This window comes from Microtus oregoni, unplaced genomic scaffold, assembly GCF_018167655.1.
Source record: "Microtus oregoni isolate MIOR12 unplaced genomic scaffold, Mior012 000042F_ref0000377, whole genome shotgun sequence".
NCBI classification, from domain to species: Eukaryota; Metazoa; Chordata; class Mammalia; order Rodentia; family Cricetidae; genus Microtus; species Microtus oregoni.
In genome coordinates, this window is record NW_024543209.1 from 4,663,930 (window position 1) to 4,687,138 (window position 23,209).

At 43.9% G+C, this 23,209-nt stretch overlaps 2 protein-coding genes across 3 annotated transcripts in view; both read right to left on the reverse strand.

Moving 5' to 3' along the window:
- Cd83 (CD83 molecule) overlaps positions 1-23,209 on the reverse strand; it is a 173,087-nt gene that overhangs the window by 122,255 nt on the left and 27,623 nt on the right. The gene's annotated exons all lie outside the window — the stretch shown is intronic.
- Rnf182 (ring finger protein 182) overlaps positions 6,590-23,209 on the reverse strand; it is a 44,279-nt gene continuing 27,659 nt past the window's right edge. For both annotated transcript variants that reach the window (XM_041632790.1, XM_041632791.1), the window contains one exon: positions 6,590-9,671. In XM_041632790.1, the coding sequence (XP_041488724.1) occupies positions 8,715-9,458 (744 nt within the window). In that variant the 5' untranslated portion in view covers positions 9,459-9,671 and the 3' untranslated portion in view covers positions 6,590-8,714. The remainder of the gene's footprint in view (positions 9,672-23,209) is intronic.

Genomic DNA, 23,209 nt, shown 5'->3' on the forward strand with positions numbered 1-23,209 from the left:
GGCTTTTAAAACATCACAGTACACCCGCAGTGGCACACTTCCTCCAACCAGGCCATACCTACTGATGCTTCTAATCCTTTTAAAGATCATTCTTATTCAAACCAACTCAGAGGGGAAGGGCTGCAAAAACTAGCAATATATTTCACACAGAATCTTGGAAAGCTGGACAGTCAGATGTGAATCTGGGGTGGACAATGTCACAAAGGTCACGGCCTCTAAGATACCCTTTCTACTGCAGGCAGCCAAATAACTGCTCCTCTCCAGCCCTTCCTTGCTAGAACTGGGAGATCTGTCCTCAGAGATGCTATGTGTACCTGATGGGGGAGACAGAGCACTGCTGTAAACAGGTATTAAATAGTAATCTGAATGGCGGAAAGAACGTCAGACACCCCCCTTCTCCTCCCGCGGGACTGCAAGACATTAGCATCTAAGAAGAAACTCACCAATGTAAAAGATGTTTAGAATGAGAATTGAGCCTCTGCCACTAAAACCAGAATCCCACACTGCACCAGCAGGGGCTCAGTGGAGACAAACCCACAGGCATACAGTGCTTCCATTGTGTTTGTTTACCTCCCACTAAACTGAAAAGACTGTCAAAAACTAGAAGCTGGGGAGACAGATCTCTATGAAACAGACCAATGAACTCAGGAGGCAGACAAAGCAGGGAGTGAATGAATGCAGGAAAGATCTGAAATCGGTGTTCTCACCAAGACCCAAAATGGTAAGCATTTGTGAAAAGAAGAAGAGAAAATAGAGGAGGAGGAGAGAAGAAAAGGGGAGGGGAGAAGAGTGGAAGGGAGAGGAGGAAAGGGGAGGGAGGAATTCAAAGGACAATAAAACACTTTAAGGTTAAAAATAACAAAAACCATAACTCAGGCCTGGTGAAGAAGAAAGGTATTTTCAAATTGTAAAGACTTACAATCTGTACTTTTGAAAATATCCATCAAGCGTTGGAGAAGGTGCTTTGTCAAAAGGAAGAAGAAGAAGAAGAAGAAGAAGAAGAAGAAGAAGAAGAAGAAGAAGAAGAAGGGAGGTGGAAGGGGAGGAGGGGGGGAGGGGAGGAGGAGGGGGGAGGAGGGGGAGGGGGAAGAAGAAGGGGGAGGAGGAGGAAAGAAAGGAAGAAGTGAGGAAGGAAGAAAGAAAGAGAGGGAGGGAGGGAGGTAAAGAAATAGAGGTTCGAAAAGATGGCTCAGCACTTAAGAGCACTGGCTCCTCCTCTCAAGGACCAGGGTTCAACTCCCAGCATTGTCTCACGGCAGCTTACAACCATCTAATTCTGGTTCCAGGGAATCTTATACCTTTTTCTGGTCACCTCAGGCACTGTACACATGTCTATCATGTGGATATACATGCAGACAAAACACCCAAGCACATAGAATAAAATCTCAAAAACAATGTTAAATGAACTAATGGAACCTGTTGGAGATGGCTCAGCAAAATGCCCGTTGTGCAAGCCAGGGGACTTGAGTTCAGATCCTCAACGAGCACATGCGAAAGACAGGCATGGCACCACACGTCTGTAACCCCAGCACTAGAGGGCTGAGACAAGCTGATCTTGAGAGTTCACCAGCCAGCCAGTTTCACTAAAGCAGTGAGCTCCTAGGGTCAGTGAGACGCTGTCTTAAAAAATAAAGTGGAGAAGTGATGGAGGAAGACAGCATGACGTCAACCTCTGGCATTTATGTGTGTCTTCATGGGAGAGCAAACCTGTATACAAACACGCACTCACATGTACCCAACACACACACACACACACACATGATGAAGAAAAGGATGGCAAGGACTCAAGAAAAGGGGTCAGACTAACATGGTTTAGGTGAATACTGTGAGAGTTGAGGAAGCTTGACCTCAGGGGACAAACTGGCACATTATTATATTAGTGTCACATTTGCCTGGAAAGGGTGAAATTTTAATAGAACCAAACAAATGTAAGGCCATTTTAGAATGGGACAGCTAATTACAGATAAAGCAAACAGTAATATAATAGCAAAGACCACAGCCAGGAACAGTGCACAGTCTCGAGAAGCTACACGCCAAATGGTTTTACCAATGTTGATATAGTGGGGCTTTGTAACAACTGGAAGTGTGTGTGTAAGACAATAGAAAAATTAAATCCTTATCTCCCACAACAGAATATCAATAATGACTAAAACTGTAAAACTGTAGAGGTGTTTGAGAAAATGTCACGGAAGTTCAATTTTTAAAACTAAGGAAAGGAGGGGGTAATCAAAATTTAAAGTTGAGTTTTCAGAGCTCAAATGCTTTGCCTTGACTTCTCTAGAACAAGCTATTCAGATAATTATTCCAAGTAATTATATATTCATAATGCTAGACACACACTTTGTATGGAGTTAACTAACATCTATCCAGCTTGATATTTTGTTAATCATGATGCAATCGTCCATTACCAATAGTGGATGAATATTGGCTCAGAAGTAAGGGAGCATAAAGCATGCAGACTCAAAGAAGGACTTGGACCGTGGTGTCCCCCATTACATAGAATCTGTTTCTACCTCTTGTCCTGTGACTTCTTTGACCATGTCCATGGGTGGGTTTCTTCTCATTTGCTAAATGAAATGGTTACACTTAAACTGTCAAGTATTTCTGGCACTAACATTATGATCAAAATTTTACATCTGACACATGTTTCCCAGAAGCTGAAAGTCCACAGGGGAAGTTTCACAGGCAAAGAAAATAACTAGCATGTAATCACTCTACTTGCGACTTCCTCCTGCATATAGTTAGGAATTTTTGCTGTGTAGAGAGACCCAGAAGACTGATGCTGGTACAAATGTTAGGGACCAAGCTGTAATATCTGGACAGGGTCTGCCAATGAAGTTGGAAGCAAGTGGAAATCTCTGTCACCCACCACGACACATGCTCTCAGCCACCTGTTGCCTCCCTCCTTTGCCCGTCACATGTTGTCATTCCACCTGGACCCAGCGCATGGCCACCACCTTAATTTTGACTGTCCGTTAAATTCATGTTCTGGGTGGGTTACTTAGTTCACAGAGTCTATATTGTAGCTGGGTTTTTCGTTTTGTTTACCCATTGTCTAAGGCGGACTTCACAGAATGCTTCCATCAAATTAACCCCACTAAGTAGCAGCAGATGTCTTGGGAAAGGGTTCTGAGATAGCCAAGTTTGAAAAACACTGAACAGTTTCGTCCAAGGGACTGTCTTTCAGACACTGCACAGTCCAGATGCTCAGTGAGTCTCTGAGAAGATGACACTGGCCTTTAATCTCCTTCCACTCACACAGCCAGGACATCTTCCCTTCATGGCCCAGCCACTTGGACACATTCCACAACACGAATTTGGAGCAACTGCCATAATAAAATCCTGCATTTAAAAGCCATAAACCATAATTGTCTTTATATTTTCCCAATGAGCCATGAAAGGCATGGGTATCACGTCATAAAGTCAGAGGAAATGTGAATATTATGCACAGTAATAGCTAGAATAGGACTCGGAGTCATGGATCTTTAAGTTCTGCATCAAAGAATCTGGTCGGGTTCTCATTTGGAATATGAAGCTGTGGGTAGGGAACAGAAGAGGTAATTAGTGGCTTTTTCCTCCTCATTCCAAAGCCAGAGTTTAGCATTCTTTGGTCTCCAGAGACCAACTCTTCATGCCACCCTCCTCTGGCAGCAGAAAGGCCCACAAAATTAGGTAGTCATTTGTCCCATTTTAACTGGTGTTTTTTCAGTCTGTTGAATCACAGGTGAGTGAAAATAGTTGTATAACTCAAAGACCTATCCCGCCCCCCCCCCAAAAAAAAAGACCAAAAATTATAATCGTACAGTTAGTTCTAGCTGGACTATTGAGGAAAAGTGTACCAAACAGAAGCAATGTTAACTAATCAGTCCATTGTTTGGCTAAGACAATGTCCATCATTCAATGATAAAGAACATAGAAAAATGGTAGGAATTGTCTCTGAGGCAAGCATTAGAGTCCGTTACTCTATGAGCAGCAAGAAAGGTAGTTAATGGTTAAAAAAAAATGATTTTTTAATATTACTTACCTGGATAATTCAAAGCTTTCAGGGAGACCAACATGCTTCTCTTTCACAGCTGTTTCATAAAATGCCTAAGAATGTATGTGTATACGCATGCATGTGTGGGTCATGTGTGTAGATGCACATGCGTGTTGTGTGTGTGCATGTATGTGCAGGAGGATGGGAATGGATGCATGAGTTGCTTCCATAAATGAAATTTTTAAAAACTCAGAAAATAGGGATGGGTTAAAAGGACGAGTGTAGGAAGTTTTGGGTTTAACACATATCAAAAATAGATGCTCGTTTATTGACTAATAGTGTTCCTTAGCATTCAAAACAACATTGCAGGCCAAAGTGTTGCTAAAATAGTTAAAATTCATTAAAAATGCTGTGAGAAGACAAGCTTTTTTAATCGGGAGACAGACAACAAAATTTTAACGCATTCCAAACTATCCAGAAGGAATTAACTGAAGCCAGATCTCTGGACCTTACCTTGGTCCACAATATGTCTAATGACCAAAAGATCATCCTTGATTGGCTCAACCACAGTGAGATTGTGTTGAAAAGAATTAGGGAAAGTGGCAAATTGAGAATTAGACATCATACGTTTACCTAACAAAGAAAATAAACATAGCCAGTCTAGATGCTAATGCTGAGTGTGAAAAGAACCAGTAACAACTGCTCTGCTCATATGACCTAACAATTCTAATTCCACCTTCCTCCTCTGGGGTCTAGTGACCACATGTTCTCTGGCTTCTATCCCTCCCCCTCAATGTTCCAGAATCTTCCCTCTGACCCCTACCCCTCAGGATTCAGAGTCTAGCCTTGGAGAGCTCAGCTTTGGTGCTCTTCTTGCTGGGCTTCAGCATCTCTCCAGTGCTCAGCCCCAGCTGCTTCACAAAATCAGGTCTCCAGGCCAGATCTCTTCCCCGAGGGGTGTAGATAGAAATGTACAACACAACTTTCTTTACACACTGTGGGAAAAACAAGGTCACAGGAAACCTGCTTTCCAGGACACTCTTTGTCCTGACACTCCAAACTTCCCAATATAAACGGTATAGTCAATAAACATCTGATTAGTTAAAATGCTGGCCAAGTAATTGTTTTTGCTTAATTAAATATTTTAATTAAATCAAGGCCAAACCACTATGAAGAGCAAATTATCACATATCCCAACTTAGTATTACAGTATTGAGTTTAATTTCTGATGGTAAATATCTACACTGAGCTTACTTAGGTTTGGATTAGACCATGGGTTTAGATAATATAAGAAACTGGGCTCACTCCTTACTGTGTCTGAGACTCATTAGGATTTACTCACATTCCCATTGTAGTTATCCACATTTAAAATCAGCACCGTTTAGTTGCTGCAGAAACAGCTCAGTGGTTAAGAACACTTGTTGGTCTTGCAACAACAACCATGTCCAACTCCAGTCCCAGGGGATCCAGCACCCTCCTCAGGCCTCAGGCACCAGGCATGTGCATAGTACCAGAAGCACATGCAGGTAAAACACCCAGACACATAAAATCACAAATACAATTTTTAAAAAGGAAACATGGTTTAGATTAAAGCAAACTTACAAGGAAAAACCCAATATTAAGTCTACATGAGTAAATATTCATAATGAGTATTGAAGTAAAAAAAAAATAAAGATGCAAGAAGAGGGCAAAGATGTGAAAAACATATATAATGCAAGCTGCAAGAACAAATGGCTAACCTCGGGGATTTTACCTGAAACTAAGACTGTCACTGCTGGTTTTGAGGAAAGTTCTAGAATAATCTGTAGTCTGGCTGAAACAGTCCAACAAACCCAGGCAAGTTTTGAGACTATATCAGCAAAGAGGGTATAAAGAAAGAACAAACCCGCCCCATTGCCCTCTCCCAGGCTACCTTGCTGCCCCCTCCTCTGAGCTCCCCTCTTGGCTCCATCTGCTTGTCTAGCAACATCAGGATTCCTCTGGCTTCTCATCCGTCAGGCTGACACACTGAGAAACTTCAGCATGGTTTCCACAATGCTCAAAACCCCGCAGGCGTGCATTGCTCCCTGGTCCTCAGCAGCCAAGCCTGAGTTCACAGCAGTCACAAAACCCCGGGGAACCATCTTCCTCAACCTGCTTCTTTGCTCACTTGTGCAAAGTGAATTAAACCATTGCTGTTGGTTGACATGTGCTGTCACTGACTGTTAGGAACACGGAACTGCTGCACACTCTCTAGTGACTCAACAACGGTCATGATTAGTAGACCCAGTATTTTTTCTGCTTTGATCAGGCTGTGCAAGGTAAGAATTCCTTTATTTCACTGGATTCTATTTTGTCGAGCAGTTCGGAAAAAGTTAACCAAATCAGACAAAATAAAACATTTCACTTATGGAGATAATATTCTTATTTCATCTTCCCCCATGTTTCTTCTCCATTTGAAACAAAATACGAGGGCCTTTGTAGAAGTGTGGTAAATGACGTTAGCTTTGTGAGGCGATTCTAAAATCTTCGTGTGGATGATAGAGGCACTGGCTTAATGAAAGTTCACTTTTGTGGTTATCTGAAGTGATAATGGCATCTCAACCATAAATCAGAGAAACCAAACATCTCGTTTAGAAATCATAAAATTTAATGGACAAGAAAACATTAGCAGAGGGAATACAACAGTTAAGGGTTGTCCCTTCCATTCCACAGCATGGAGAGTTGTGTAGTTTTGCGTTGCTATTGTCATACATTTAAAACTCTTTAAAACAAACCAACACACTGGCATTAAGAAAAATATTGCCACAGCACACACAGACACAATTTCAGCACTGCAGACATCACACAAAGTAGCAAAACACAGAGCTGGTCCAGGGCCTTCTGGAAATCTCTTCCTGCGGCTACTCACCACCTCACTCAACATTACAGTTCACACCAAATGAGCATCTTTACAAAAGAAACCTTATAAATATAGAAATCCAAACCACAAAACCTCTTAAATATTGTATTTACTCAAAGTACAAATGGAATTCTGGAAACCGCATCCACAATACTACCTAAAACTAGGGTTTCTGGAATCATAAGTGTATTTAGCTCTAACTTGGGGTTTAAATTTCATTGGACCACATCCCACAAACATTCTCATTCTGTGTACCCTGGGCACACATGTTCTCAGAGTCAACAGCGGTGTAACTAAAACGAAACTCCTATTCTAGATAAGTATCCATTTCCTTCTATACAGTTTGGAACTGGCCCCCTGTAACTATTTCACACGACAAATATTTCACCACAAACAAGCTAACAGAGTCTTGGTAAAGCCCTTTGCTAAGCATTATGGGTATTTTATTGTTAGTATCAGTAATGAGTCTCAGACACTAAAAAGCTCTCTTTCCTCTTTTTGTATAGTTTCTGTGAACATCCTATGCCCCCATCTAAAACCTACTACACAACTTATTCCCATAAATATATACATTCAATGTCCCCCGTCTGTTTCATGAAAAGGGGTCCATACTCAAGTCATGTAGCTTATGCTTTTACAGAAAATAAATTCAAGGACTTGACTCTATCCCCAAACTGACTGAACAGCAGGTAGCCACAAGTGAGCTGCACCCACTTCACTCCTCGACCCATCTCTCCAAGGAGGGCATCGGCTTGGCATGGCTTCACCCTTTCCTTTGCCTGGACTTCCACAGGACATAAGCCTGAGCCACTGCAGTCTGGTACTCAACAGAACACGGGGGTTCTCGGTGCCGAGAACTAGAGCAGTTGGTGGCTTGTTATTGGGCTTCCACCATCACAGCTTCCCTCAGAGTGTTGCAGGAGTCTGCGAAGTCAGCCCTAAGCAAATTTCTTAAAACAAGGGGAAGAAAACGAAACCTTCATAATCTGAAATGACTAATTTAAATGGAACTTCGTTCAGGATATGACTAGGGGCAGATTGAAGAATGTGGTTAGAAACCAAACAAAACTGAAATGCTATAAGAAATTACTCCAGGGAATCCTTCCACATGCAAAAACTGCTCAGATCTTCTCCAGGAAGCCTGGGAGAGATGCACACAGAAATGGTCATGCCCAAGCATGAGGTTTACTTCCATGCAAACTTCTCGGAATCATCCATCTTCTGTAACAACATGCCAGAACAGGAACTCTGCAGGAACCACCAAAGGGGGCGAGATTGTGGGACCCTGGGGCAGGGAGCACCACACAGAAGACAAAGGAATCTGAGCGGGGGTAGCAGACCTCAGAGAAGCATTACCTCAAGAAAGAAAGCACCTGAGGGTGATGAGGGGCTCCGCTGCTCAGAGAATGGGGAAGCACACTGATCTGTTTTGGATCAACCTGCCTCTGACATCTACCCATCAGCATGGGATACCCCTAATATGAAGGAGGCCTCCATTCATCCCGACCTTTTCACCAGGACCCTGCCACCTTGCCTGGTACCTGTCTGAAAGCACTCACTGTGCCCACACCTTTGCTCCCGGACGCCTCACAACTGTCGGCGCGCCCTAAAAAGCTAGGCACACACAATTTGCTTCCTGGCTAACCCCTATGTAGAAATGAACGTCTCTTAAACATTTTTCAGAATCCAGGAAAACCCATCAAGCCAACATCTGGACAGAAAATGGACCACAGACGTATGGCCAAGGGTTTTGTTGAGGCTGTAGACGCTAGTCGTAGAGAATACAAAAGAAAGCAAATCGCACGTACATTATTTGAACATAGCCGCATGTGCCAAATTTCCTATTTTGCCTATTGATTAAGAAGGAAGTGCCATACAGTCCAGAAATTCATGACAAACGCATTGGCAAAAACCATACACCATAAGGATGACAAGGCTAGAGGGGACGAGGCTAACAAAGACCACCCCAAGGGTGACTTTCTTAGACACCAGTAAATAGATCCCTAAGGGCAAGGAGCTGAAGTACAGCAAACCTAACAGCCACACTAACACCCGGATGGATGTTTGAAAGAGCAGGGAGGTGCAGTTCCACACCGTCCAGTTGTGGGACACTGTGGTGACAGAGTCGAAACTTGCCGGCCTGTAGAATTCTACCACGGGTGTCGAGCTAAGGGATGGGGAACTCTCCCTCTGCACCTCCATGATGGTGATAACCAAGCAGTTGGAGGACGTGTGGGAAGGGCTGACGAGGGAAGCCAGCCTCTTAGGGGTGAGCAGCAGCTCGGTGGGATTCTCAGGCAGGCATTTCTTCCCTTTGCTTCCACAAGTCAAGTTTACTAGGATGTTATTGTCATCAGGCAAGCTGCTCACTTCATCATCTGGCAGGCACGTCTCGAACCTGCAGAAAGGACAGACGATGACACCTTGGGGAGAGTCTCCAAAGTCTATTATCTTATAGAGGCACTTGGCACAGACCCTGTGACAACACTCCAGAACCTTGGGCTTCCTCTGTTTCAGGTTGTACCGATTGTAACAAATCTTGCACTCCAGCTCATCCGAGACCTGAGACTCCACAGGCTCTTCCGGCGGCTGGCTTGCCATCTTGAATTAGGGATACAATCTTCTGTGGATAGGCCTGACTGAGGGGTGACTTGGATTAAGGAATCCCTCTGAACATCACATTATCCGAGGAGGGAATCAGGGCTGGAGGGGCTGGGAAAGTAGAGAGAGAGCTCAGAAGTCTTCCGAACATTTTCCGCTCCTGCTTGGCTCTCTCTGGCTCTGGTGCTTATTTTAAAAGGCCACCCAAAGGATCTGCAAAGATAAAACAGAGAGGGTGATAGAGCAAACAGTTCACTACAAAGGCGTTCTGAGAACTGTTTGTGGCATTTTCTGAACTCCAAGGATCAGGAGCAATAGACCTAACAGATTTAATCCCTTCCTATTTCACCTTTCCAGTCCTGGAACAGCAAGGTGCCGTGTTTATGCTTCCGTCCACAAACATCATAAGAAGGAATTAAATCCTAATGCGTGTGAAGTGCACTGATGTACAGCTCAGCGCCATAGGCTCTTCAACCGTGTATGCTGCAGCTAGGACAGATTATCTCTCGGAAATAAGTACCAAATTTTGGCCTCTTTGAATCATGGGGCTTATTCACAGCACCATTCTAGAAAACAGCTAAGTACCTTCCGCAGTGTTCACAAACATTCCTAAGAGTTTTCTTATTGTTTGTTTTGTTTATTTGATTGATTGATTGATGATTGATTGATTGAAACAGTCTTACTATATAGCCCAGGCTGGCCCCAGGCTTAACCACCTAGCCCAAGCTGACATTGAACTCAGTAACCCCACGTTGCAGGCTCACAAATCTTGGGACTGGGCACCATGCCCCATCATGCCCAGCTCCCCAAGCAGAGTCTTCAGGAGAAGCACTAGGACATGTTTCCAGGAAGCGTTTTGCTAGAGATAAGAGCGTTTATAAGTGAAGCAGATGGTTCTCATTTCTTTATCTGTTTTGTAGATGCCCTTAGTGTTTGACTATTTGAGTCCAGTTTTTGTTTCAATGCCCAACTTGTGCATACACAAAGTAAAATAAAACACAAAGCCTGTGACATAATCCCTATAAACACCTGTAATTCCTAAGCAAGAGACACAAACATGGGAGACATGCAATTACACACAGACCCCATAAACACAGGAAAAGTCATTCCGAGGTGACTCTCAGGAAATGCTACTTGCCCTCCCCCGTGTGTCATGTAAATTCTGTCTGTGGTAGGCAGAAGGCACCGTGCAGCGTGCAGGCCTGATACTAGCAACAGCAACGGTACTGGCACTAGCGTTGGACAAAGGGCAGGGTTTATTCGTATGTACAATGTGTCATCTGTAGCGAGCGTCAGCGGAAGAGAGCAGCAGCGTGGGAAATCTCTAGATGGTCTCATTAGCGCTAATATGTGTGATAGATCCGTCTGGAAATATGCTGTGCTCGGAATGTATGGAAATGGCTTTACATTTCTGAGCGCATCCCTCCGAGCTATAATAGCAGGAGGCTGTCACGGCATTTCTAAGGAGACAGCGAACGTGCAGCAATTCAAAATTTGCTACAGCTCACACAGCCCTCAAGGAAAGGGGCAGTGAAGAGCTAAATTAAGCTTGGGCAGTTTTGAAGTCGAGAGTACAGAATGTCTTCCTTCTTATTTCTATGAATTTTGCAAATTTCCAAATGACTTCCTATTCTGTGCATAACGGGCTTCAGTGGCCAGAAGTGTGCTGTGGCGACACCCGTCAATGTCCACCCTGGTCAGGAGCCTAAACTTATAGACAGGCTTTTAATCTGTATTCAAAACTGCTCTCTAGGTTTTGTTTCTGTCCTGTGTGGAGCCTGGGGAGCAAACGTGTGTTTATTCTGAAGATGAACCAGGAGCTTCGAGGCTTTGGAACTAGTGTGAACATTAGTAAAATGTGTTCTTTAATTGCTAACACGAAACTCAGCTACAGGTCCAGAGCCTACCATTGCTGTCTTCACATCTGCTCTCTGATCCATCTCCCTCCTGTCTTATGGTTACTACCCAATGCAAATTTTCTAGCTCTCGGGTCACACTTATATCTGACAAAGAAAAGTCTACTTCGTCTGGGTTTTCGGATCCTTGGTCAAAGAGTTGAATGAAGTTTCTCCTTTGTCTTCTCTAGATTGTCACTGTGCCTCCAAATATGCCCATTTTCTCACTCCCACCTGTTAGGTTTCTAATCACACTCAGATTCTTATGCCAGCTTCACTGTGCCGATCAAAGAACTAGCGATATAGCGCCTTTGCCTTGTTGGGTTTGTTTCCTTCATTCTGGCCTTTTCCTTGATTGTTTCCTCTGATTTACCTTAGGGTGTTTGTCATTCTTTTTCCTCATTTCATGTTGGGACCATTTGGAGTCCTGGCCTCCAGCTGCTCTTCCCTGCTAGAGACCTTTACTTTCCTTCTGATTTGAGTTACTGAAAGCTGTGTCAAAGTTGTTTACCAGCTCTGCTTCACGAGCACGTGTTGCCTTGGCCTTGAGGATCAGAGGATAAGGTTTTCACCTGTTGGCCCACCTGACTGTGTTGGGTATACAAGCCTCCTTGGTGCTATTGAATAAGGGGCTTCTTACCAGTGACTAGAGGTCTGTGTCTCTGTCTGTCTCTGTGAGTCTTTGTGTATTTCAATCTCCAGCCCCTTGCCCTAAGCTCGTGAACTCTATGGTAGCACATGGAGCGCAGACAGGCATTGTGCGCTACAGTTTCATAATAAAAAAACATGTGTGTCAAGGTAGTGACCTCCCCCTGCCCACAGTTTCACTCTCTAGAAGTTTCTGTGGACTTTTAAACAGTTTGACATTTGACCTTCTTATTGCTGGTTTTTGTGGGTACGGTCTCACTATGTAGCCCTTGGCTATCCTGGAACTCACTATGTAAACCAGGCTAACCTCTAGTTCACAGAGTGCTCCTGCCACTGCCTCCCCAGTGCTGGGATTAAAGGTGTGCACCACCCATGCCCCTCTCATTTGTCTTTATTTACCCTTTGATACAAAGGTTATTTCAATCTTTTATAAGTTTATAAATGATTTATAAAAACATTGTTCTTTAAATTTCTTTTTCTTTTATTTTCTTTTTTTTAAAAAAAAGAAACTATCTTTTTTCATTTTACATATCAATCCCAGTTCTCACTTCCTCCCCTCCTCCCATTCTTTCCACCTCACCCCCCACTCCCATCCACTCCTCAGAGACAGTAAGGCACATTGCTTTGGGGAATGTTCAAGGCCCTCCCTACTATATCTAGCCTGAGCAAGGTATCCATCCTAAGAGAATAGGTTCCCAAAAAGTCAGTACATGCAGTAGGGATAAATCCTGGTGCCACTGCTAGCAGTCCCGCAGTCTGCCCCAGCCATACTGTCACCCACATTCAGAGGGTCTAGTTTGATCCTATGCTGGTTCCTTCCCTGTCCGGCTGGAGTTGGTGAGCTCCCAATAGCTCAAGTAAACTGTCTCAGTGGGTGTCCCCATCATGGTCTTGACCTCTTTGTTCATATTCTTACTCCTCCCACTCTTCAGCTGGACTGTGGGAACTCAATCCAGTGTTCTGATGCAGGTCTCTGCCTCTGTTTTCATCAGTTGCTGGATGAAGGTTCTATGGGGACATTTAAGATATTATCAATCTTACTACAGGGCAAGACCAGTTCAGGCACCCTCTCCTCTATTGCTTAGGGTCTTAGGTGGAATCCTCCTTCTAGATTCCTGGGAATTTCCCTAGTGCCAGGTTTCTTTTCAGCCCCATAATGGCTCCCTCAATCAAAATATCTCTGTCCTTCCTCCATCTTGACTATCCCATTGCCTCAAGTCCTCCTCCCCACTCCCCTTCCATCCTTCCTTCCTCTCCACAGAAGCTAATATTCTGTATTAAAGAGACATCAGATCCAGCATAGCTATTAAACATAACTTTCTATCTATTGCTTATTATCCTCAAGGAGGACATGAGATTATGGAGGAAACAGGTGACCGGGATTTATTAAAGTGCCCGGCAGGATTGTATTTGTATCTCAATCAGCTTTGCTTTACAGATTTCATGGTACATTACTTTATGTGAAAGTTGTGCTCACTGTCTTCATAGACTCCTCTCTAGTCTTAAGACTGCCATTCCTTCACCCTCCGATGACTTTACCTCAGGCACCACCGTTTCTACGCCTGACGTTGCTCATTTCACTGACTGCAGCTACCTGGGATCACTATCGATTACGACATTTTCAACTTTGATCACTTTATTTCAAGAGCTTTGTAAGAACAGTACACATAGTGTGTGTCTGTGTGTGTGTGTGTGTGTGTGTGTGAGAGAGAGAGAGCCTATGTGTTGTGTTTCTGTGTGTGTGTGCCTGTGTGTGTGTCTATGAGTGTGAATGTGTGTATGTACATGAATGAGTCTGAGTATATGAGAGGGTGTATTCCTATTTGTGTGTTGCAAGTGTATGCCTGTGTGTGTATCTGTGTGTGTGAATGTGTGTATACATATGAGCCTTGTGAGTGTGTGTGTGTGTGTGTGTGTGTGTGTGTGTGTGTGTGTGTTGCACCTAAGGCCAGTACAGGCTGGACAAATGCACCACTATTAAACCTGGCCCCATTTTTAAAAATGTTTTATTTTGATACAGGATTTCACTAAGTTACTTAAGCTGGCTTTCAGCTTTCCCTGTAGCCAGGCAAGTATTACATCCATGGTCCTCCTGCCCTCAGTGAAGCAGCTGTTATTACATGCCAGCACCACCAGGCCCATCTTGGGATTTGCTTTTTAACTCAGGTAAACAGTCACAAAATAAAAATAAATAAATAAAATTGTATATATACAGACAATAATCATTTTTAAAATATAGGATCATGAGTTTGGGAGATGGGGGACATGAAAGGAGAGAGAGGGAATGAAGTATGTAGATGAATGTTCGTGTATAAAGTTTCAAAAGCTAAATTTAAAAAAAAAAGCCTAGATATGGCCCCACGGTTAATGGTTAGCACTCTGGACTCTAAATCCAGCAATCTGAGTTCAAGCATCAGTGGGATCTGAATTTCCTCCCATGATCTCCCCATACCGTGAGGGCTGTGGTTCTGGTGAGCATGAGTTCCCCTCACCGTGGAGGCTGTGGATCTGGCGAGCATCATCTCCCTCACCACAAGAGCTGTCCTAGCAAGCAGACCATATCTTTGTACTTTCCTCCTGAGTATCTTTTATCATAAAACAAGTAATGAGAGCCTTAAATTCTTACGTAACAAATTTTAATCACCGAGGGAATGGCTGGCTGCCTGTGTGCGGTACACTCGCCTGCTGCTGTTTCTCTCTACTGCTATTCCCCCAGCTCGTCCCTGGTGCCGAGGTGAGACACCTCAGCTAGCCAACACCTTCTCACAGGAGGTCATCTGCTCCCTGGCAGGAAGCTGCTCTTTGGGGCCTCACGAGCTCCGACGTACACAGAGGAGCCTCGAGTCACATCTGAGAGTGTTTCCTGTAGTCCTCTGGTCACTTCCCGTGGCCCTCCTGTTACACACATGTCCTAGTTCCTAGGCTGGCATCTCTCATGAATCCCACCCCTTTATGTTTCAGTTCTGTGCTTCAAATCCCTCCACTTGACCAACTCGCTCTCGATCCTCTCAAGAACATCATGCCCCACAACACACTGACTGAACTGTCTGATGGGAAAGTCCCTGTCTCATCTGATCGTCTTTCCGTGCTGCGTTTGAATCTCCTGTGTGCTCACTTGGCTGTCTCCAGCAGCCACTCTGTGTTGGGAGCAGGATTCCAGTTGTTCGTGTAAATTGCCTCCCCTTTGGCTGTAGGGACGACATTCCCACTTGTTACATGATCTGCTATAGAAGGGCCCACATACCTGCAGCCCTGTGAATGATGGGAAATGATGTCCACCCTGGGGCCATGGGGATATTGGTGCAAACCTTGGAGTGCAGCCAAGTAATAGGAGATCATTTTTCTTCTCCAAAGGAGACAGTGAGAATGCAGTCATTTGGCCTTTTGCAGAGTGTACACACACATGCGCACACACGCATGCACACACACACACACACACACACACACACACACACACACACTGAAGAAGGGTGATCTTCAATCCTAGAAGCCCTCCATCCTCCATTCTCACATTCATTGTATTCGTATTCCCCTGTGGTACCATCAGGCTCCATCTTTAATGCCAGCCTGGCTTGGAAAGAAAGTCATTATCTATGCCAAATTCTTCTTCAAATCTCAGGACTTGAGGCTGCACCTGAATTTAGAGCTCCAAGTCCAAGCAGGCTTGGGTGAGGAGAGGCCAACATGGGTTAGAGCAGGCTGGACAGCTGCTTCTGATTGCTGGCTCACAGATTCCAACTATAATTTCTCAGAAGATTTTTTTTTTTACGAGTATTGGTCCACATGGGGAGTTGTGACAAAGCTGAATTCGTAGGGAACCTTGGTGAGACCAACCATGCTTCCCATGACAGAAAAGTGTGTAATAAATTGATTTTCATCTCTCATTTATAATTCATCTTCAAAATTCACATTTTCTAAATGTTCTGTACTTTCTTTTATTTTTCCTCTTTGATGATGGTGAACTATCTGATGTCCAATAATAAGAATCTTTTTACTTTTCACTTGGCTATCTTTCTTAAACACTTTTTCAAGTTTTATATTGTAATTCAAATGATTGTAGTATCATATGCCAGTTAGATTGAAAAGCCATTAGATAAGAGTTCTCTATGCTTTTCTTTTCTGAGATGATTATATAGTGTTCAGAACTTGGACTGTTTGTGGACTGGAAGACAGCACACAGCGTGAGCCTGAGGTCAGGTCCTCAGCACCTAAAGAGTCAAGTGCAGCAACCGTGCCTATGCTCTCAGCTCTCGAGGAGTAGAGACAGGAGGTCCCCCTGGCTTGCCAGCAAGCTCATCCAAGCTGAACCAGTGAACTCCAGGTCCAGACTCAGGGAGACCCTGACTCAAATAGCCAGGTGGAAAGACACCTGTATTAACCTCTCTCTGTTCACACACACACACACACACACACACACACACACACACGTGACTTTAGACTGCTCAGAATCTTTCCTACTTGGAGCTTCTTTCCTAGATTTCCATTATGTAACTCTTCTATGCCATATTGTGACAGAATTCTTAGTAGATAAGTCATTTTGCCAAATTATTATTTGCCCTGACCTTTAGCCTGAACACTCCACACAGCAATTCTCCACAATGCTGCACCAACACCCTCTACATTATTGTTTTCTTTTTAAACCACCAAGAGGCGGAGGAACCTGTTTCTTCACCCTTTAATCAACACGTGTGGGGTTTCCTCTGACCATCAGTCTGAAAGTGAAGCAACCCTGTGGGAGTTCAGGAGCCTGACTTCAAGGTGCCTCCCACTTCTGCTTTTGCAGCCTTGAAGCCACCGAGAAGAGACTCTGGTAAGACTCCTGAAGAACAGAGGTCACGGAAGCCCAGACAAAATTCAGCAATTAGATCAGTCAAGAGAACAAGACCATCACAGACCATCTAGTACCGACTTACCCGGCTGAGTCAACCACCTCATTTAAATAAATGCCCCGGGAAAGACCTGCAGTGACCTCAGCATTCTGACTCACAGACTTCATGAGCAAAGAACATTCGGGTTGCTCTGAACCATTCCACTTTTAAAGTTGTGTGTTTTCTGACAACAGATAAACACAACGAGCAAAACTACTTCCAATCTAATCCAAAGTCAGCTCTGTCCAATCAAGGTATTTCCCATCATTTGAGAATGATACCATTCCTGCCTCTAGGCTCCGAAGTGCCCTGAGTTCTAGCCATTGTGACAGTTGTTAGAAATGATTGGTCAAAATACAGCTTCTATGTGTTCTTCTGGATATAAATAAGCCTTTTTCGTTCTTATAACAATGCCCATTAATTAAGAGAATCTCTTTAAGGAACTCAAACATTTTAAAGGCCTCCAGTGAGCTCCATGATACTAAGGGCAAGGGTAATTCCCAAAGTACTGATATGAATGCCCATGGAAGGTAAGACTCTTCCCCAGATGGCAGGAGTTCAAACACAAGAGAACACACGAGATAGAGACCAATATGGTCACCTACTTACTATCCCAGGGCTTGATTCTGTGCTGTTTGTACTATCCACTGTCCACGTGAATTTATCCTTAGGGAGTGGGATGAGTTCTGTTGCTTCAAAACATCTCAATACAGGTTTCATGTAGCCCTAGTCCTGCTCACAAAAGCCATCGCCCATTTGAATTTGGCATCAATGGGATAGATTATGTTTCCCTGTGTGAAACAACTACCAAGTTTCACCCTCTTCTCCTGGATACTCCCCCTGTCCCCGAGAGTAAATCAGCATTGCTGGCAGATGATGAGACAATATATTTCAAATGGATGTAAGTGTTGTGTTCATTGTCTGTGGCTGCTGCCGTTGGTGACGGCGCCAAAGGCATGCTCCTCTCTGATTTCTTTTCAAGCCAAATGTAGCATTACTCTTCAAACATTTTTATTCCTTGATCATCAGTCTTCATGACATCCTAAGTTCTTTGACTAATGACTCTATCCCTTTGCATGTAGCGTGGCAGAGTATTGGTTTTTAATCTAAGCTATTACTACATCATACAGAAGTGACTTTTCATTGCTGCCATCTCTCAGTCCTATGCTCCTAATCTTATTATGTATAGCACTGGAGCCTCAAATGAAGTTTAAACCACAGACTTGTGACCTACCCCCGAGAAACTGCAGTCAGAGGTTGACTTCTGGGTAGAGCTTGAAGGAGCCGTCTGACTGTGGCTTATCAATACCTGCTCATCAGCCTCTGATAACAGTCCTAACTAATCAGAGTTCTCCCTCAAAGAACTTCAGTAGCAACTAACTCTCATCATCACCACAGAGTTAAGATGCTTGCTATATATTTCCATTTCGAGAACAATCCTTCTCAATGGCAACAGAATCCGACTTGGAACACTTTAAATGAATAGACTCAACAGACGCTAAGCACTTGTTCCTGAGGGATCAACAGCTGTTGCCTCTAAAAGAACTTAACCTGCCACACCATAACACCCCACTGGTTGCTTAGCAACACAAGGAGCATTCCAGAAAGCCCCTCTCAAAGATTAAAACTTTAACTTCAACACTCACTCAAGACCAAGATAATTTAATATGATGGAGAGACATCATCTACTCATCAGGAAGTGCCAAGTAATCAAAAACATGTGAAGCTTGGTTGAGAGACTCCGCAGGGCAAGCTGGCCAATGAGTCAAATCAGCAAGTGTAGTGGCATTTCACTTGTATTTTAACAACTAAAGCTTGCCTAAAGATCAGAGAGTAAAACAGGCCCACTGGTCAGCCTTATACCAGGCAGTGGTCACACACACCTTTAATCCCAGTGCCTTTAATCCCAGTGGCAACACTGGTTTCCATAAAAAAAACCAGGCAGTGCAAGCCCTTAATCCCAGCCCTACAGAGGAATATAAGGCGGGAGGAGACAGCTCTCAGGCACAGCCTCATTCTGAGATTCCTGAAGGCATGATCACTATTTTGGACTGAGATTAAGGTAAGAGCCAGTGACTTGTTTGAAAGGCAAGCAAAATATAATTTAAGAAGGTTGGCCTGGAGCATAGCTCAATATACTTCCCTTATATGCACGAGGCTCTGGATTGGATGGCCACACACACACACACGTTAGTAGGAACATAGCCTGAAAAAGCTACACTATTAAAATTGATTGATTCCTGTCTCATTATTAATATCTTTCTTATTAAGTCCTTCCTCTAATATCTCCCTGGTCAGGATTTTAAAAATTCTGCAACCTTATCAAGAAAAAAGGAAGGAGGGGGCTGGAGAGATGGCTCAGCGGTTAAGAGCATTGCCTGCTCTTCCAAAGGTCTTGAGTTCAATTCCCAGCAACCACATGGTGGCTCACAACCATCTGAAATGAGGTCTGGTGCCCTCTTCTGGCCTTCAGGCATACACGCAGAAAGAATATTGTATACATAATAAATAAATAAATATTAAAAAAAGAAAAGAAAAAAAGAAAAAAGGAAGGAAGGAAGGAAGGAAGGAAGGAGAGGGAGGGAGGGAGGGAGGGAGAGAGGGAAGGGAGGAAATAGCTGCTACTATGTACTACTGAGTGCCTCCCCCAAGGGGGCGCCCTCCTGCTACTCACTCCATCTTCTTGGCAGCACTATTAGAAGGCAGTGGAGCCTTCAGGAGGTGGAACCCAGTAACAGGCCCCTAGGACACTAGGGGCATGGCCTCGAGGAAGACTGTGACCCTAACCTGCTCCTTTCTCTCTTTGCTTCCCAGCTTGTGATCTGAGTGAGGCAACACCACCGCAAGTTCCTACCATGATGTTTGCCCCACCGAGGACCCAAATGCTAAGACCAGCCATCTATGGCTGGAACTTTAAGCACTGCGAGTCAAACTGAGCCCCCTCTCTTTATGCCAGTGACCTGGCGAGTTTCACTACAGCCATAGGGAGCTGAGGAGCAGCAACGGTTCTCTGCAGTGTTCTGACACAGACGGGTTAATTATTGAGATGCCTAGCCACTAAAAGAAAGCAATGTAGCACCCAGTTTAGCTCCTCCTCTATGCAAGCAGAATCGGCCTTCTTTTGGAACCCAGAGGTCACTGGCTTATTAGTCAAATGAAGCACACAACTCAACTCCTGAAGCTATGGCTAAAAATCCACAGACTGACCCCCAAAGTGCTTTAGTGAGTGACAAGAACGGCATCTCCAGCTGTGATAGACATTATCTAAAAGAGCAATGTGGACAGGAGAAAGCTCACGTGGCCCTGACTGACCCCTAGAAGAAGGTCTACTAGGCAATTAATGGCTGCTAAGAGAGGAAGAACCAGGCTTCTCCAGGGACAAGACCCCTGGTAGACTAGATAATCCCCAATTGCGATACCTAGACAAACACACACACACACACACCTATGTGTGTATGTAGACATACATATGCATATATACATAGGCAACACTAAATGGAGTCAGCAGATTGTATTGATATGTGCGCATGTGTATATACATACATGTTTATAAGTGTGCATCTGTATATACATACATGCATGCAACAATGATAATTAAGAGATCATGAAGATGGAGGGGATGGAGGAGCCCAGGAGGAGCTGGAGAGGGGCGAGTATGAGGTGGAAATGATGGAAATACAGAACTTGATACGTTGTTTTTCTCAGTTCCCGTCATTTTAGAGAACATTTGCTCTCCTTCCAGCACTAATAAAAACAGGTCCAGTACCCCATGAAACGGAGCAGATTTACACTACTGAGTCCAACTATACCCTGACTCAGCCAACTGTGTCAATCTAATTCCTGCAGAGCTTCAATTAACACTGGGCAAAAACATTCTGAAAAGGAAAAAAAAGACATTCTAAATCCCAGCACATCGAATCTACGCCTACCCTGAGATGACAGGGAGAGAACGAAATACAACACTAAGTCGTATTGGATTCATTTGCCCCGAATGGCGTTCCTCAGCGGGCCTCTCGGAGTCCGCCCCAGTGAATGTGCCACTTTGCAGTCAAGCCACATAACGGGGCAGCATTGACTGACACACATTCATTCAACTGTGAAGATGAGGATAGAGTAAATACTGTCATTTTTTTAATGGAACAAAATTGACACTTGTATATAAAAGACCAGAGAAAAGATGCTTTATTAAGGTTAAGTAATTTTGCTGTGTGACTGGCATATTGAATTATCTCTTCCCAAAAGACAAGACCAAGAAAAAAAAAAACTGCTTTTCTCTCTCATCAACCCTGGAAATAAACAACCTTTGGAGCTAAGCTTTTAAGTTAAAAAAAATTCTTCCTATTTTTATAGTTGAGAGTAAACAGCTCTGCTGTTGGCATCCTCCGGCAACCAGGATTAGGCAGGAACTATATTCACTGAAACAAGGGAAAATTTCACAACTTTGTGGTGAACCGAGGCAGCTGGAGCGATGGCTCAGGCCTAAAGCCCAGGCTCACAACCAAGACCAAGACGACCTGAGGTCCAGCAGGTGAAGAGCGAAGGCCCGGGGAGCACGGCCACCAACCCGCTAATGACAGGTGCCTTCTGCAGTCTGGGTCTTCGCCCAGCTCTGTCACTGTGTGAACAGCCTAGGGTACACTTTCACTAAGTCAGATGGTCCAGTCAGTCACTCATGTAGCCTCTTCAAGCCATCAAGGGACACTGTCCACATGAGATAGTAAAATTTTATACTGGCAGGAACACACTCTAAAATGATTAAGAGTTTAGTATAAGGGGAAAATGTATTGCTCAATAAAAACAATTTTTTTTATAAAAAGAGCTTAGTATGATAAGTTTATGAGCCAGTAGTGACGTCATTTATTACTAGCCAGGATGATGTGCTGTTGCTATACATTAAAGTACTTGCTCTGTTTTGTCATTTTGAGACAGGGTCTTACCACATAGTCAAGGCTGGCCTCACTCTCTCAACCCTCCTGCCACCAACTCCTGTATGTCACCACCCTAGGCTGTGATGTACTATTACATACCTGCCACCATAGTGAGTTTGAGAACACCAGCATCATCACAAACATGAGTGATGTGTTATTAGGGCATCAAGAGGACTAGGATGTCACCATGAAATAGGAACTTCCCAGCTCCGTTAGCATCTTACAGGATATGATCACTGTTGACCAAGACATCATGTTACTTATTTTATGGGGGCGGGGAGGTGTGCACACAACACAGAGCAAGTGTGGAAGCCAGAGGACAATTTGCAGGAGTCATTCTTATGCTACCGTGTGGGTTCTAGGACCAAACTCGGTTCATCAGGATTGGCAGCAAATACCCTTACCTACTGAGCCATACCACCAGCCTCAAGATGCCATTTTCCACAGTGTATGACTATAGTCTAATGAAAAACATGGCCAGCAATTATTAGGACAAATTAGAGACGGCACAGAAGATTTTTTAATGGAGGAGAGACATCATTTTTGAAATCTTTAAACCCATATTCAAAATTTTTGTTATTGATCAAACTAGCAACCAGGACTACAAGAGTGGCATGGATATTCTTACAGAGAAATTTGAAACATGTTCTCTTCTCTCAACTTTTATTCCCAGATGGGTAAAATCATACACGTTTTGTACTTTGTAAGAAACAGAAATGAAAACATCAGAGCTGGAATTCATCAGCAGTTGGGGAATAGCTGAAAGCAGGGATGTGGGGCTGGTGGGAGCTGGGGAAGTTTGAAGTGAGCGGAGCTGTGTTGAGGACACAGGACAGGGAGGTGCAGGGTGGGCTAGGAAAAGAGAAAAGTGAAAACAAGCTAAATGGGGAAAGAAAGTCACATCTCAATCCCAGGAAAGACAGGGAACCCGGGAGGCTTGAGACTGGCAGGCACTCACTAGCATCAGGGGCCACAGGGAGACACAGACGTCTGAGAAGACAATCAGTAGAAGGCTTAGAGCTGTGGCCAGGTCAGAGACAAAGTGTCAGTGATACATCTGAGTAGACACAATAACCAAGGGCACTAGAGCAGCCTGGTGAGGGACGCGAACTGTGGGGGATAAATCAGGAGAGAGCATTTTCAGATGAATGGCCATGTTAGACTTGGGCTCTTGGAAACAGCAATCTTCTCCACCTGGCACCAATGTAAAAACGAAAGGTCATTAAGACAAACGGCAGACAGCAAGCCATAAACAACACAGCATCGTGAAATTTTAGATGTCAGTGTTATGTAATAGTGACGTGTACGTTAACTGCATTTTAAAACTGGAGAAAGCTGCAATTTCCTTCATTCGTAAAACACATGTTTAATACCTAATGAAACCAAACTGTAGCACCATTGATTTTAGGGCC